The sequence below is a fragment of the Tursiops truncatus genome, chromosome 15, assembly GCF_011762595.2.
Source record: "Tursiops truncatus isolate mTurTru1 chromosome 15, mTurTru1.mat.Y, whole genome shotgun sequence".
NCBI lineage: Eukaryota > Metazoa > Chordata > Mammalia > Artiodactyla > Delphinidae > Tursiops > Tursiops truncatus.
In genome coordinates, this window is record NC_047048.1 from 34360833 (window position 1) to 34377276 (window position 16444).

The 16444-nt window shown below is 48.2% G+C and overlaps 1 protein-coding gene across 1 annotated transcript in view; it reads right to left on the reverse strand.

Annotated features, from left to right (window-relative positions):
• The window catches only part of C15H16orf96 (chromosome 15 C16orf96 homolog), a 40571-nt gene extending 30537 nt beyond the window's left edge, over positions 1 to 10034 (reverse strand). The window contains 1 exon segment of the mRNA XM_073793234.1: positions 7941 to 10034. Coding sequence (XP_073649335.1) covers positions 7941 to 8357 — 417 coding nt within the window. The 5' untranslated portion in view covers positions 8358 to 10034.
• Between the last annotated feature and the right edge of the window lie 6410 nt (positions 10035 to 16444).

The following is a 16444-nucleotide window of genomic DNA, read 5'->3' on the forward strand; positions in this document are numbered from 1 at the left end:
ACCACCTGAGCTCCACCTCCTGTCAGCATTACGGTGAGTTGTACAGTTATTTAATTATATACTACAATGTAATAATAATAGAAATAAAATGCACGATAAATATAATGCTCTTGAATCATCCTGAAACCACCCCACCCCCTGGTTCGTGGAAAAATTGTCTTCCACGAAACCAGTCCCTGGTGCCAAAAAGGTTAGGGACCACTGAAATAAAGAACAGAAAAATAATAGAGGAAATCAATGAAACTAAAAGCTGGTTCTTTGAAAAGATCAACAAAATTAGCAAACCTTTAGCTGGATTGACCAAGAAAAAAAGAGAAGACTCAAATTACTAGAATGAGAAATCGAAGAGGGAACATTGCTATTGACCCTACAGAAATAAAAAGAATTATAAAGGAATACTATGAACAGTTGTATGCCAACAAATCAGATAAGGTGGATGAAATGGACAAATTCCTAGAAAGACATAAACTGCCAAGACTGACTCAAGACAAAATAATCTGAATAGACCTAAAACAAGTAAAATGACTGAATTAGCAAAACAAAAACAAAAACAACACGTGAAAAAAGGCCCAAGCCCAGATGGCTTCACCAATGACTTTTATCAAAAATTTAAGGGACAATTAATACCAATTCTTAACAAACTTTTCCAAAAACCAGAAGAATTCCTAACTCATTCTATGAGGCCAATATTGCCCTGATAAAAATCAAAGATATCACAGGAAAACTAGAATATGGATGCAAAAATCCTCAACAAAATACTACCAAACTGAATCCAGCTACATATAAGAAAAATAATCCAATTAAAAATGAGCAAGGACTTCCCTGGGGGTCCAGTGGATAAGACTCCACAGTCCCAATGCAGGGGGCCTGGGTTCGATCCCTGGCCAGGGAACTAGATCCTGCATGCATGCCACAACTAAGAGTTCGCATGCCGCAACTAAAGAGTCCACATGTCACAACTAAAAGATCCTGTGTGCCTCAAGGAAGATCCTGCATGCCACAACTAAGACCCAGCGTGGCCAAAATAAATAAATAGTTTTAAAAATGGGCAAAGATCTGAACAGACATTTCTCCAAAGATGATATACAAATGGGCAATAAGCACAAGAAAAGGTGCTCAACATCATTAGTCACCAGGAAAATAAAAATCAAAACCACAGTGAGATATGCTAGGATGTTTATCATCAAAAAGACAGAAAATAAGAAGTGTTGGTGAGGATGTGGAGGAATTGGAATCCTTATACACTGCTGGCAGGAATATAAAATGGTGCACCTCTTTGGAAAACAGGCTGACAGTTCCCCAAGACTGAAACACAGAGTTACCATGTGGTCCAGCAATTCCACCTTTAGGTATATAGAAATGAAAGCCTATGTTCACAGAAAATCTTGTACAGCAATGTTCGTAGTGGCATTATTCCTAATAGCCAAAAGGTGGAAACAACCCAAATACCCATCAACTGATAAACAAAATCTGGTCTACCCATACAATGGAATATTATGTGGCCAAAAAATAAAGTACTGATACATGCTACAGATAAGCCTGAAGACATTACGGTAAGGGACTTCCCTGGTGGTCCAGGGATCCCATTGAGGCACACGGGATCTTTCATTGCAGCGTGGGCTCTTCACTGTGGTGCGCGGGCTTCTCCCTAGTTGTGGCATATGGATTTTCTCTTTCTAGTTGTGGAGCCCAGGCTCCAGGGTGCACGGGCTCTGTAGTTGTGGCCTGCAGGCTCCAGGGTGCATGGGCTCTGTAGTTTGCGGCATGTGGGCTCTCTCGTTGAGATGCACAAGCTCAGTAGTTGCGGCATGCAAGCTTAGTTGCCCTGTGGCATGTGGGATCTTAGTTCCCCGATCAGGGATCGAACCTGCGTCCCCTGCATTGGGAGGTGGATTCTTAACCACTGTGCCACCAGGGAAGCCCCCAGTATACTTTAAATGGATGAACTTCCTGGTATGTGGAATATATCTCAATAAAGCTTTAAACAATAGCATTTTTGTTTTAACTGCGGGAAACTGCAACACTGTCTATTGGGTGGTATTCACAAGTTACTGTTAATTTTTCTGGGAGTGATAATAATATTAAGAGACCAGTTTTCCAAGGCCTTATCTGCTGTAGATAGAAAAATGCTTTTCAGAGAAATCTACAAGGTCCAGATTCCCCACGTATGCAGGGATGCTCCCCCCTCCCCTTATATCTCTGGGTGTAACCAGGGGACCAAATCACCTGAGCAGGAATCATACCCCTCTCCCATGGGTAACTACAGGGCAAACCCAGAAACGATGGCCTGGTGGGCTGCTCCATGGGTAGGGGCTGCACAGGAGAGGAGGAAGACGCTTTTCTCGTGGATCTCCTAGGACATGCAGTTAAAGGTTTCCCACAGCAGATCTAGCCTGCTTCTCACCAGGGGGGGTCACGCCCCGAACTCTGGACTGTGTTGGTGGGAGAACAGCCAGGAAGATCCCACTTGGCCCCTCAGGCCACAATCAGGGCTGGGATGGAGCCAAGTTCAGGGAAGCGAATTCTAGAAAGCTGCCCTTCTTGGAAGCAGAATGTCCAGACATTCATTCTCCCTCTGTCTTTCTGTCTCTTTCTCTCTGTCTGAAGATGGCTTCAAGCATGTAGGTTCGACCTGGGGTCCAAGTGCTTCCAGAAGCTTTCAAGGGCTGATAAGGGGGTCCAAGACAAACATCCTCTTGAACAATCAGCTAGACTGGTCTACAAGGCCTCAGAGCCAGAACTTGGGAAATGGGAATGCTAACATCACTTCCTTCCCAGGGAAGGAGGAATGCAATAGCTCTTCCCGGCACCCTGGGAAGAACACTGCCAACGCAGGAAGTTCATTACTATTACTGCAATGACTTTCACCTTGATTCTCTAAAACCCCAAAGGGTCTTCCGTGCCCTTAAGCTTTGATTTGGAATTCTCAAAAACCAATTTAAATTTAAAATCATTTTAATTGTGGGATACACAGCAGGAGATTTTGGTTGGGGGAGTAAAATGGGGAGGGAGTTTTGAAATTTCAAAAAAAAATGCAGCAACAGGTTGTTACAATCCCCTAGTGGGACACACAAGTTTACTTATGGAAATGGGGTTAGCCAGAACAATCTTAATAACAGACAGTGGACATGGCCCCTGATTTTCCCCTGTGACGCCAGCAGGGGTTATCATAACAGATGAGATAACCTGAGATAACCGAGGCCTCGAAGAGACAGCCAGGGGCTTCTGAGCAGCTTTCTAAAACTCCTGTTCAGGGCTGCCTGGGAGATGCAGGCAGGGCCTGGGAACCTGCAATTCTGGAAATGCTCCCTGGCGCCGGGAGCCTGGGTGGGTGCCCCCCTGGAGGTTGCACAGCAAGCAGGGAGCCCAGGTTTTCTAAGCAGTTCTCAATGGGGCGATTTGGCCCCCAGTGGGCATTTGGCAAGTCTGGAGACATTTCTGGTTGTCATGACTATGGGGTGTTCCTGGCATCTAGTGGGTAGAGGCCAAGGATGCTGCTCAGCATCCCTCAGTGCACAGGACAGTCTCCACCACAAAGAATTATCCGGCCCCAAACGTCAGTCATGCTGAGGGTTAGAAACTGCAATCTAAGCTTGCTTAGTGAGGACCTGCTGCCCTACCCGAGCCCCCAAACCCAGCGGTGTGCTGACCAAGAGCACCACCCCTTGTGCTGCACCTGTGGGTCCTCCCAAACCTCTCCAGAAGCCCCCTTGGTGCCTGCCCTAGTTTCCAGGGCACCATTCACCCCATCTGGGGTAGGTGCTGGGGCTGGAAGGCTTGTCTTTCCCCATGAAGGGTGGCATTTGGTCTGCCAGCCTGGCTGACGTGGGCCGGAGTTGGGGGGACAGTGGGAGTGGGTTGTAGATTCTTAGCTAAGCAGCTTGCACCGCCCTAGAACCAGCTACCATGGCAACCCCGACAATGGGTCAGCGTGGTAACCCTGGCAACCTCAGCCAGACTGGGACTTGGCGACATTCTCTAACGGTGGTGGGGACATTCCTAGGTGCACAAACAGTCCTCTGAGGGCGGCATGACCAGTTCCGAACCTGTCCACCAGCCCCCTGTGTGAGCTGGCTGGGCCACTCTGGGTCCTCGTGCATTCTAGGAGACTTCATCCATCAAGGCAGGCCGGGAGCAGGCTGCTCCGGAGGGGCTGGCACCTCAGACATCGTGTCCACCTCTCCAGCTTTGAGGTCCCTGTAACCTGCCCTCAGCCACCCCTGCAGCCTTCTGTGTCTCTAGTAACACTTCTTGTCTTAAAGTCTATCCTGTTCTGATGTTAGTACAGTAACTCCAGCTCTCTTCTGGCTACTGCTTGTGTGGAATATCTTTTTCTATCCTTTAACTTCCAACCTATTTGTCTTTGAATCAGCGTGTCTCTTGGAGACAGCATATAGTTAGATGATCTCTGCTTTTTGTGCGTGTGGTAAAACACACATAACAATACTAAAGTGAACAATTCGGTGGCAGTTGGTACATTCACACGTTTGTGCAGCCGTCACCACTATCTAGTTCCAGAACATTTTCATCGCCCCAGAAAAAAACCCATACCCACCAGCACTCAACTCCCAGCCCCCGGCAACTGACATTTTCTGTTGCTACCGACTTTCCTATTCTGGGCGTTGTCTATGAACAGAATCATGCAGTGTGGTTCTCTGTGCCCGGCTGCTTCCACTGAGCACGAAGATTTATGGCTCACACCGTGTTGCTTTGCCTCTCGCCTGCATCAGCCCATCTCAGCCAGAACGGACGTCCAGCTCTGTGCTAAGCAGTTCCCATGCTTTATCTTGTTTGGTTTTAATTGTTGTAACAATCCTGAGAGGAGGAGGCCGTGGCCATCCCTCACCCCTTCCAGGGGGTAAGTGGCATCTCAGCACCCACAATCCTATGCCTTCCAACTACCCACTCGGCTCAAGTTGGCACTGGCTCCCCATTTTCTAACTCTGTGACCTCGAGTGGGTTACTTAACCTCTCTGTGCCTCCATTTCCTCATCTGTAAGCACGGGATAATGACAGCACTTTCCTCTTAGAGTCGTTAAGAAGATTAAAGGAGTGAACAGATGGAGCATCCAGCTCACCTGGCATGCAGTGAGCGCTTGTTCTCAAGATCATTCCCCTGGGGAGGGAGCCAGTGGAGGAGTGAGGGTGAAGGGGACAGTGAGGAGAAGAGGCACAAGGCCCAGGAAAGTCAGGCTGGTGGACTCTGCTCTGTGCTTCTCATGGCCTATAGAGTCTCTGAGTTCTAGGAAGGGTTCTTGCATTGTCTGTTTCTGTCACCTCTACAAACACCTGCACCAGGGCTCCCACCTTCTTCAGCCCCCAGGTTGGACGTAAAACCTGGTGGTCCCTGTGTATTGATAGCTTTGGGGTGCCTGCCAGTCCAGGCAGTGGGAATGGGCCCCCAGGAGCTCTAATTCTTAGGCATGACCCTGCCTGCCTGGCCAGGAGTGGACACCTGACCCCAGGTGTGCCATCTCATTCTCTTACCCAAAAATTATAACCAGAAGACCCGGAGACTGGCAGCTGGAAGCTGAGACAAGTTAAGGGCTGTTTTTAAGATGCAGGAGATCTACGAACACTTCCTCCCTTTGAGGCCTGTCCACCCACTTCTTCCTTGGTGCCAATGAGAAGCCCCAGCGTCCTTCAAATAATACACTGCTTTTGTTTAAAAAGAGTCTCAACCCAGGAATTCCCTAGTGGTCCAGTGATTAAGACTGGGTGCTTTCACTGCAGGGAGCCTGGGTTCAATCCCTGGTTTGGGAACTACAATCCTGCAAGCTGCACGATGAGGCTAAAAAAAAGAGTCTCAAGCCAAATGCCCAGCAACAGGTGAATGGTTAAACCCAATGTGGTCTGTCCCTACAATAGAATACTATTCAGCCATAAAAGGGAGTGAAGCACAGACACAGGCTACAATGTGGATGAACCTGGGAAACATGACGCTCAGTGAGAGAAGCCAGACACAAAAAGCCATATATTGTATGATTCTATTTATATGAAATGCCCAGAATTGGTAAATCTTTAGAGCCAGAAAGCAGATTAGCATTGTTGGGGTGGAGGGAGGAGGAGTGGGGAGTGACGAGGACACAGGGTTTCCTTTTCGAGCCATGGAAATGGTTTAGAAGGGGATAGAGGTGGTGCTTGCACTAACTATCAATGTACCAAATGCCACCCAGCTGTTCACTTTATGTTATGTGACTCGCACCTCAATTTAAATAAGAGGAGTGTTAACCTAAGACATCCTGGAATGACTCCTCCGTGTGATGGATGTTCTCTGTTGCCCCCGCACATCCATCCTCTGCCCCTACTCAGTGCCCTCAGAGGCTCACCCACAGGCACTGCGCTCTCCACACCCCTGGCGCTCTGACTTCTGGCCCTCTTATTTGGCCAATGGGAGAAAGGGAGGAGAGAGAGGCTGGGGTATTTATTCTTCAAAATCCAACTCTTCCCCAAGGCTACAGCTCCTGATGGATAACTGTGTGCTGGGTGGGGAGGCAGGGGAGCAAGGGTTCCAAGGTGGGTCCTGAATCAGAAGGCCTCGGCTCATCCCTGTTCCCCAGTCACTGGCTGCTGCACCCGCAGCAAATCAATGATATTTCTTTTATTTTATTTTTTTTAAATTGGAGTATAGTTGCTTTACAATGTTGTGTTAGTTTCTGCTGTACAATAAAGTAAATCAGCTATATGTATACATATATCCCCTCCCTCTTGGACCTCCCCCCTCATCCCACCCATCTAGGTCATCACAGAGCACTGAGCTGAGCTCCCTGTGCTATACAGCAGGTTCCCACTAGCTACCTATTTTACACATGGTAGTGTACTTATGTCAATCCTAATCTCCCACTTCGTCCCACCCTCCCCTTCCCCCCCATGTCCACATGTCCATTCTCTACATCTGCGTCTCTATTCCTGCCCTGCAAATAAGTTTGTCTGTACCATTTTTCTAGATTCCGCATATATGTGTTAAGATGTGATATTTTTCTCTTTCTTACTTCACTCTGTATGACAGAGTCTAGGTCCATCCACATCTCTACAAATGACCCAATTTCGTTACTTTTTATGGATGAGTAATATTCCTTTGTATATATGTACAACATCTTCTTTATCCATTCACCTGTCGATGGATATTTAGGTTGCTTCCACATCCTGGCTATTGTAAATAGTGCTGCAGTGAACATTGGTGTGCATGTGCCTTTTTGAATTATGGTTTTCTCAGGGTATATGCCCAGTAGTATTGCTGGGTCATATGGTAGTTCTATTTTCTGAGTGTCAGTTTCCTCACCTACAGGTCCTCAATTATCTTTTTTTCATTGAGGTGAGATTCACATAACATACCATTTGAGGGCTTCCTTGGTGGTGCAGTGGTTGAGAGTCCGCCTGCTGATGCAGGGGACACGGGTTCGTGCCCCGGTCCGGGAAGATCCCACCTGCCGCGGAGCGGCTGGGCCCGTGAGCCATGGCCGCTGCGCTTGCGCGTCCGGAGCCTGTGCTCCGCAACGGGAGAGGCCACAACAGTGAGAGGCCCACGTACAGCAAAAAAAAAAAAAAAAACCATTTGAAAGTGTATAGTTCAGTAGCATTTACTGCTTTCATAGTGTTGTGCTCTATTTAGTTCTAAAACCTCACCACCACCCCAAAAGGAAACCCTGTAACCACTAAGCAGTCCTTCCCCATTTCCTCTCCCTCCAGCCCCTGGCAACCACCCATCTGCTTTCTGTCTCTACGAATGTGCCCACTCTGGACATTTCACACAGTGTATGGCCTTCTTTCCTCTACACTGATGAAGGATGGAAACTTGGAGCTTCGGTTCTGCCTGAGTCCAAAGCCGAATTCCTCTCCTGGTTAAGGGCAGGGCCCTTTATCAGGGGCACCAGGTAGGGGTGAACAGCCTGGCAGGAGAGCCAAGGGGGACGGCAGCTTCTGGAGTCCAGGCGGCTTACCTTGGCCATGGCTTCCTCATTGCCCTCCACTATCCGGAGCTTTATCAGGTTCCATAAGTCCTGGGCGGGCTGGCCAGTGCCCTGGCTGCCCTCCAGCAGCTGGGAGGTGGAGGGCAGTTCCTGCAGCACGGCCAGCTGGCTCTCCATCTTGTCCACATGGCTCACCAGGTGGTCGAAGACGTTGCCGAGCCTCTTCATGGGGTTAAGGATGGGCTGGGAGTCTCCTTCCCGGGGCATGAACATGGCTGGCGAGGTGTGGAGGAAGTCCTCATCCGCCGAGAGGACCTTCTCAAGGTCAGCCATGTGGATGTGCTCCAGGATACCCTGGAGTAGGAGGTGCAGGGCCTTGAAGTTCACCACCCTGCACTGTGGGATGGTGATGTTGACCAGCTCCGAGAACGTGAGCGAGAAGCTCATTCTGCCGGGGTTAGGGGCAGGCTGGGCTGGCCTTCTGGGAGTCCATGGGGACAAACGGTGGCTTTCAGTGGACGCGCAAGCTGTACGGACAGGTCCTCAGGGGCCCGGGGAGCCTGCAAGTCACAGTGGTCAGGTAGAAAATGGCCTCTGTCCCGGCTGGAGCTCAGATGAGTTTCCGGTTGCTAGGACACCAGAGAACGTGGGCGAGCGGGCAAGCTTCTGAGAGCCTGGGGTGGGCAGAGCAGCTGCCCAGTTAATTGTTGAGGAATGTTCCAACAGACCAACAGGCCGCCTTTTAATTCAAGCCCTTCAGTTTTGTAAGACCAATGACCCCTTCCAAGAAGCGTGCAGGGGGCGTGATGGAGAGGCAGCTCGCTCCTTGGAAGCCTCCAGAATCGGGACAGAAGACAGAGTTCTCGGAGTTAGGAAACCCCAGCTTCCCATAATGGAAGCCCAATGAACCGGGCGGATGTAAATTTGCTAGCGGATCCCAAAGCCCTGAATTTCTCCTTGTCTAACCAACAGGAATTTGTATTGGAACAGACACTTCTTGCAGCATCAGTGTAAATACCACATAAATACCACGGGTCAAGTACACAGCTCATAACTGGTCTCCAAAAAGAAGTCAATGGGGTCAAGTACACAGCTCATGACCGGCCTCCAAAAAAAAGTCAATGGGGTCTCTAGGGAAAGATGAGCCCGACTCTGGGGCGGTTTTCAGGGCCTGGGTTTGGCAGTCGAGGTCTCTGTCTTCAGGATCTGGTACCACAACCAACAGCCAGTTTTGTTTCTGACATCTGCCTGTGTTGTGGTGGCTGATGTCTGCTGTCCAGAGCCTTAAGTGCAGCGACTGCCCCATGAGAGGGCTGGACAGCTCACATGCACAAAAGTGGGAGGTCTAATCACACACAGTCCAGCTACAAACCTCCTGACCTGCATGCTTTGTCAAGGGCAGAGTTCTGGGTATCGAGATGAGCGGCCTGAGGGCTGACCTCGTCTGCCCTCAGCTAGAAGGGGCACGGGGGAGGAGAGAGGCAGTGTGGACGGGAAACTGGCCCAGCTGGGGGGGCCTTGGTCCACTTCAGTGAAGGTGACTTCCCAGAAGCCCCAACCGACAGGGCCGCTCTGCCTGTGATGGGCTCAAGACCAAACAAGGCTGGTAACAGTCATGTCTGAACTCAAACAAGAACAGAACGTCATCCAAACTACAAATATGACCATGTGGCCCCTGTCCTGGCTGAGCCGAGTGACTGCTGCTTCTTCACCAGCTAGACCGTTAGCTTTGCTTCATTCCTCCGGCCTTTGAGATAAGATTGGTTAAAATACCATAGAACTACCCCTGCTTCCTGACAGCGCCAACCCAGAATGCTCCCCGCATCGCCTGACAAGGGCCAAATCCCAGAACAAGTCCTTCTACCTTAACCCTCTTGTGAGATGTCCCTGGGATCCCCACTGTGTTGTTAGACTAAAATTTCCTTTTTCTTTTTCTTTTGGTGCACTGTGTGGCTTACTGGATCTCAGTTCCCTGACCAGGGACTAAACCCAGGCCCTGGCAGTGAAAGCACCGAATTCTAACCACTAGACCACCGGGGAACTCCCCATAGACTAAAATTTCAACTGCTGCCTTGACATCTTTGGGTCTCATAGGCCCCCTTGGTTTCCCCTGCTCTTGTCAGAGGTGCCCCCCACCCAGCAGGGAAGGCCCCCCACCCTGCTAGTTCCCCCACCAGCCAGACCAGCTGCACTCCACCCCGTCCTCATCCTGAGGGGCTTCGGTTCCCTGCCAGCCTGTGAAATTATTCAAGCAAGCCCATCATATCCTCCTATGGGAACCAGGGGAGACCCCCACCCCCCACTACTACAAAGACTGCACCCACAGCCCTTGCTGGTTCCCTCTGCTTCCTAACTCCAAGAACTCTGTCTTCTGTCCTGATTCTAGAGGCTTCCACCAGGTGGCCCTCAGTGTCCTCTTCCCCCAGCTGTGAGTATATGCGTGGATCTCACCTGTCCAGTGCCAGGTGTGGTACTATTGAGGGTGGGGTCTCTTCCTACCAAGGGGTGAGCGGGAGGTGATCAGAACAGGCACGCTGTATGTTCTCCCTTATGGCAACAAGTCCATGAGGCCAACTTTGCTCAACTACAGCTGGGTTCCTGGTGGTCTCGGCTGGAAGGACAAGACCTTAGAGAAAACCTTCAGTGGTTGGAGCTTTTTGGACTTCCGACCAGCACACTGGGGACTGTGGCGCTGTATTATTACGGAACCAGAAGCAAGACCTGCCCAGGTGGGTGAGGGAAGGTAAGGGGGGGTGAGTGAAATGGGCTGCTTAGTGTAGCAGCAAGGCTGGAGGGGAGAGCATAGGGCCAGACTACACGCCCCACAGGCCTTACAAAGAAATGTGAGAGACAGAATCTGAAGCAATTCTCAGTCACTGGGGGCCAGGCTGGGCAAGCTGGTGTAATGACAAAGTGGCTCTTTGTCATTTTGGGGGGGATGCCTGGCATATGAAACCATTCCTGTGTCTGGAGAAGTCTCCACTGTAGGAGTCCTGGTGGGCAGTGGAGCGTTACTAGGCCCCAGCTTACTCTGAGGCTAGGACACCAGCATTTAGGGAAACGTCACAGTCGGTGCTGGCAGCTCCTGCAATCTCAAAGAAACTCACCTCACAGAGCCCAATCTGGTCTCAGACCTTCAAGATAAGGGCTGCAAGCCCACCACAGAGATGCTGATATACTTCCCAGAACCCGGCACTGGACCTGACACTGATTCTTCATTCTCTCCTTCAACCAATATTTATTGAGCACCTACTGTGTGCCAGATGCTGCTCTTAATCATGGAGGAGACCTCAGTGAGGCCTGAGGAGGTCTCTGATCTCACAGAGCGTACAGGTTAGTGGGGGAGATGGACACTTATTTTACAACAAAGAAATAACTTCAGGTAGTGAAAAGAGTTATAAACATAATAAAACAGGGCAGGGAATTCCCTGGTGGTCCAGTGGTTAGGACTTGGCACTTTCACTAATATGGCCTGGGTTTAATCCCTGGTCGGAGAACTAAGATCCCACAAGATGCACAGCACAGCCAAAAAAAAATTTTTTTTTAATTAAAAAAAAAAGGGACTTCCCTGGTGGCGCAGTGGTTGAGAATCCGCCTGCAAACGCAGGGGACATGGGTTCGAGCCCTGGTCCGGGAAGATCCCACATGCCGCGGAGCACCTAAGCCTGTGCGCCACAACTACTGAGCCTGTGCTCTAGAGCCCGTGAGCCACAACTACTGAGCCCACGCGCCACAACTACTGAAGCCCACGCGCCTAGAGCCCGAGCTCTGCAACAAGAGAAGCCACCGCAATGAGAAACCCACGCACCACAACGAAGAGTAGCCCCCGCTCACCGCAACTAGAGAAAGCCTGCTAGCAGCCTGCTAGCACCGCAACTAGAGAAAGCCTGCTTGCACCAACAACAAAGACCCAATGCAGCCATAAACAAACAAATAAATAACTAAATCTATAAAAATACAATAAAAGAGGGAAAAATGAGAGTGGGGGATGGGCATTAGTAGGCTTATTGGAGTAGCTAGCCTCCAACATATACTCCAAAGATAGCCCCTGGGATTCACACCCAGTGGTCTCCCCAAGCACTGTACCAGCTAACCTGGTCCTGGTCCCACCAGCGTGCATCGTGTACACACATGCATTTGCTCATTTCACATTGCAGAATGGCAAGACCTCGGAAAGCCGTGTATGTTACAGGTGATTTGATGCTGCTAAATCAAAACACTGATGATGAAAATGCAAAAAAAAGTCAATGTGTTAGACTTGAAAGGATCCATAAACTTTAAAAATTGTGTCGTTCACCATAAAACTCCTAGAAGAGAATGTAGGCAAAACGCTCTCTGGCATAAACTGTAGCAATGTTTTCTTAGGTCAGTCTCCCAAGGCAATAGAAATAAGAAAAATAAACAAATGGAACCTAATCAAACTTACAAGCTTTTACAAAGCAAAGGAAACCATAAACAAAACAAAAAGACAGCCTATGGACTGGGAGAAAATATTTGCAAGTGATGCAACCGACAAGGGCTTATACAAAATATACAAACAGTTCCTACAACTCAAGAACATAAAACAAACAACCCCATCGAAAAATGGGCAGAAGACCTAAATAGATATTTCTCCAAAGAAAACACACAGACGGCCAATAGGCACATGAAAAGATGCTCAACATTGCTAATTATTAGAGAAATGCAAATCAAAACTACAATGAGGTACCACCTCACACCAGTCAGAATGGCTATCATCAAAAAGTCGACAAATAATAAATGCTGGAGAGGGTGTGGAGAAAAGAGAACTCTCCTACACTGCTGGTGGGAATGTACATTGGTGTAGCCACTATGGAAACCAGCATGGAGGTTCCTCAAAAAACTAAAAAAAGAGTTGCCATATGATCCAGCAATCCCACTCCTAGGCATACATCCAGACAAAACTCTAATTCGAAAAGATACATGCACCCCTGTGTTCACAGTAGCACTATTTACAATAGCCAAGACATGGAAACAACCTACATGTCCATCGACAGAGGAATGGGTAAAGAAGATGTAGTCTACATATACAATGGAATACTACTCAGCCATAAAAAAGAATGAAATAATGCCATTTGCATCAACGTGGATGGACCCAGAGACTATCATACTAGGTGAAGTAAGTCGGAAAGAGAAAGACAAATACTATATGATATCACTTTTATGTGGAATGTAAAATATGACACAAATTAACTTATCTACAAAACAGAAACAGACTCACAGATATAGAGAACAAACTCGTGGTTGCCAAGGGGGGGTGGGGGAGGGAAGGACTGGGAGTTTTGGATTAGCAGATGCAAACTATTATATATAGGATATATAGCACAGGGAACTATATTCAATATCCTGTGATTATCCATAATGCAAAAGAATGTGAAAAAGAATATATATATATGTATAACTGAACACTTTGCTGTACAGCAGAAATTAACACAACATTGTAAATCAACTATACTTCAAAAAAAATTTTAATTGTGTCACTTTAGGTCTTAAAATAAAATGTATGTTATAAAAATGAAAGACCCAAAGAGCTGGCTGCTTGTATGGAAGAGGTCACCTCACAGGGTTTTCCCAGCTTCCTGGAGGGCCTGCTGTTGCTGGGGAAGGACCCTGCCCTTAGGTCGGCAGAGAGCAGCTGTGAGCTGGCACCACCCAGTTCTGATGGCAGAACCCTAATTCAGACAATTTCAGGACAAACTTGTCACTGGGAACTTCTTTGAATGGCTGGTCAGAGCCAGAAGCCAATTAACATGATTGGAAACAAGCAGTAGCATTTTTTTTCCTCCCAAATAAATTGAGGTCAACGATTAAATCAGTTCTGTAAAGTGCCATTCTTCTGCTTCACCCAGACAAACCATTTTTCTCGCTGGATAAGTAGCTAAGAATGATAACCAGGCAACCTTTCCTCTCTTGCTCTGGGAAGAACTGAGAGGTGGAAGGCTCAGGCAGCTGGTGGAGGATTAGAGCTTGTGGTGAATGTCTGCACTTTCTGGCTGCCCAGTATCTGGACTTTCTGCTCATCCAGGGTGGGGGTAGAGGTGAGGGATCTCACAGCAGGTGCAGGCGACCTGTCCACTCCTCAGAAGCTGAAGGTCTGGGAGTTCCTTGGTGGGCTAATGGTTAGGATTTGGGCTGTCACTGCCGTGGCCCAGGTTCAATTCCTGGATGGAGAACTGAGAAGATCCCGCAAGCCACGCGGTATGGCCAAAAAAAAAAAAAAAAAAAGAACAAGAAGCTGAAGATCCCACCCTCCCCACCAAGGACTCGTTTGTAGTTAGATGTGAAAATTCAACAAGGCAACTGCTGTCCCTGGTTCTGAATTTTGAGACCGATATTTTTAAGAACCTGTTTCAATACAAATCAGCTCTGGACTAACCCACAGGAAGCTGTGGGGCTGTGGGGTAAGCATTAGTCTGGGATGGTCTGTGGAATTGCAGTGACTCAGCCCCTTCTTACCATGTTGGGCAAGATACCTGATCTTAGGGAGGCTACTTACCTCCCTGAGCCTCAGCTTTCTCATCCCATCCTTATCTCACTAGGATGAAAGGCAGATGTAAAGGGAAGGGAATTTTCAGGATGAGAGCAGTGCAGTTGAAGGTCCAGTGACTAGATCACTGGGTAATGGCGCACTAAGCTTCCCTGCCAGGCTGTCTGGGGTGGCATTTGGCCAGGCCCAGCTTCCTGGTTCCCATCCAAGCTGGGTTTCCCAGCCAGGAACATAATTCTGTGAGCTACTGTGACCTTCCAATCAAGTCTTTTTCTGCTCAGGTAACCTGAGTCAGGTTCTGTTGCTTGCACCCAAGAACCTCCAACCAGTCCGAAATGCTCATTTGTGAGGCTGGCTAAACGAAAGGAAAATGCAAACAGAACCCTTACAAGTGGTAAGGGGCAGCTGGGTGTTCTGGGGAGGCTACAGCCAATTAGAGCCTGCACTTGTTGGGTTCCTTGATGCCCACCTCTCAGGAGAGCGTGTCCAGGTGGGAGTAGGAGCTGCAGGGCCCACATTTCTCCAGGGGGAGGGATAAAATATAAGTTTACATTTGTACTGGGACCCGGACAAGGCATTGTCCAGCTCCCTTAAAAAGACCTCAGACCACAGATTTCCAGGGACTCGTGAGAGATGCCCAGGGATCTTCTAGATGCCTTACTCCCAGCAATCATCCACATCACAACCTTCATCAGTCCCTACTGACTTTTCTTCCTAAATATCTCCAAATTCCATCTACTTCCCTCCTTGTCCACGGCCAGCCCTGCAGCCCCGTGCTTAGGACAAAGACCAAAGCACTTGACGTGGTCTACAGGGTGCATGGCTGGATACCTTCTCACCTCTTTTTTCTTTTTTTTATTTATTATTTTGTTTTTAGCTGCATTGGGTCTTTGTTGCTGTGTATGGGCTTTCCCTAGTTGCAGCGAGCGCGGGCTACTCTTCGTTGCGGTGCACAGGCTTCTCATTACGGTGGCTTCTTTTGTTGTGAAGCACGGGCTCTAGGTGCGTGGACTTCAGTAGTTGTAGCACGCAGGCTCAGTAGTTGTGGCACACAGGCTTAGTTGCTCCGCAGCATGTGGGATCTTCCCGGACCAGGGCTCAAACATGTATCCCCTGCACTGGCAGGTGGATTCTTAACCACTGCGCCACCAGGGAAGTCCCTAATGTTTTTTTTTTAAAGTATATTTGGGAAGTTTTCAGGCATTATTTCTTTGACTATCTTTCCTGTTCCTTTCTCTCTCTCCTCTCCTTCTGATACTCCCATTACATGTATGTTGGTGCACATTTCTCTGAGGCTTTGTTCAATTTTCATTTTATTTTCTATTTTTCAGATTGTATAGATACAAATCTCTATCGATCTAGCTTCAAGCTCACTAGTTCTTTCTTCTGCCAGTTCAAAGCACTTCTGTTTTATAGATGAGGAAAAGAGGATCAGAAAACTTAATTTACTAAAGGTCACACATAGCTAGTAAGTGGCCGGGCCAGGACTTGAATCTAAGATCTCAGCTCTCATCCTGCCAATCACTTATTCAATCATTCATTCAATCATTTCTTTCAATAAATAATATTTACTGAAAGTCAACTATGTGCCAGAAACTATTCCCAGGGCTGGAGAACACCAAAAAGACAAGATTCCTGCCCTCATGAAGACAGCAATAAGTAAACAGATAAATAAGGTAACAGATGATGTATGTGCTATGAAGAAAGTGAAGCAGGCAATGAGATAATGGGGGTAGGTGCTCAGGGAGGCCTGTTTGCAGAGGTGACATCTGAGCTGAGACCTGAAGAGAGGGAGTTCCTGGGGTTCCTTTGACAGAGACCTTTCTCCTCCTTCTCTGTGTCTCTGTCCCCAGAACACACAGCCCAGCACATAGGAAGGACTCAGTATATGTTTGCTAAACTGGATGACAGGTGCAAAGGAGTTGTTAACTCTCATGGGCCATATTAATGATAGAGAAATGTTAACATTGAAATCGTTCATGTTTCCATTTAGAATCATTCAGCATTTAGATTTGAAGGTTTGGTAATA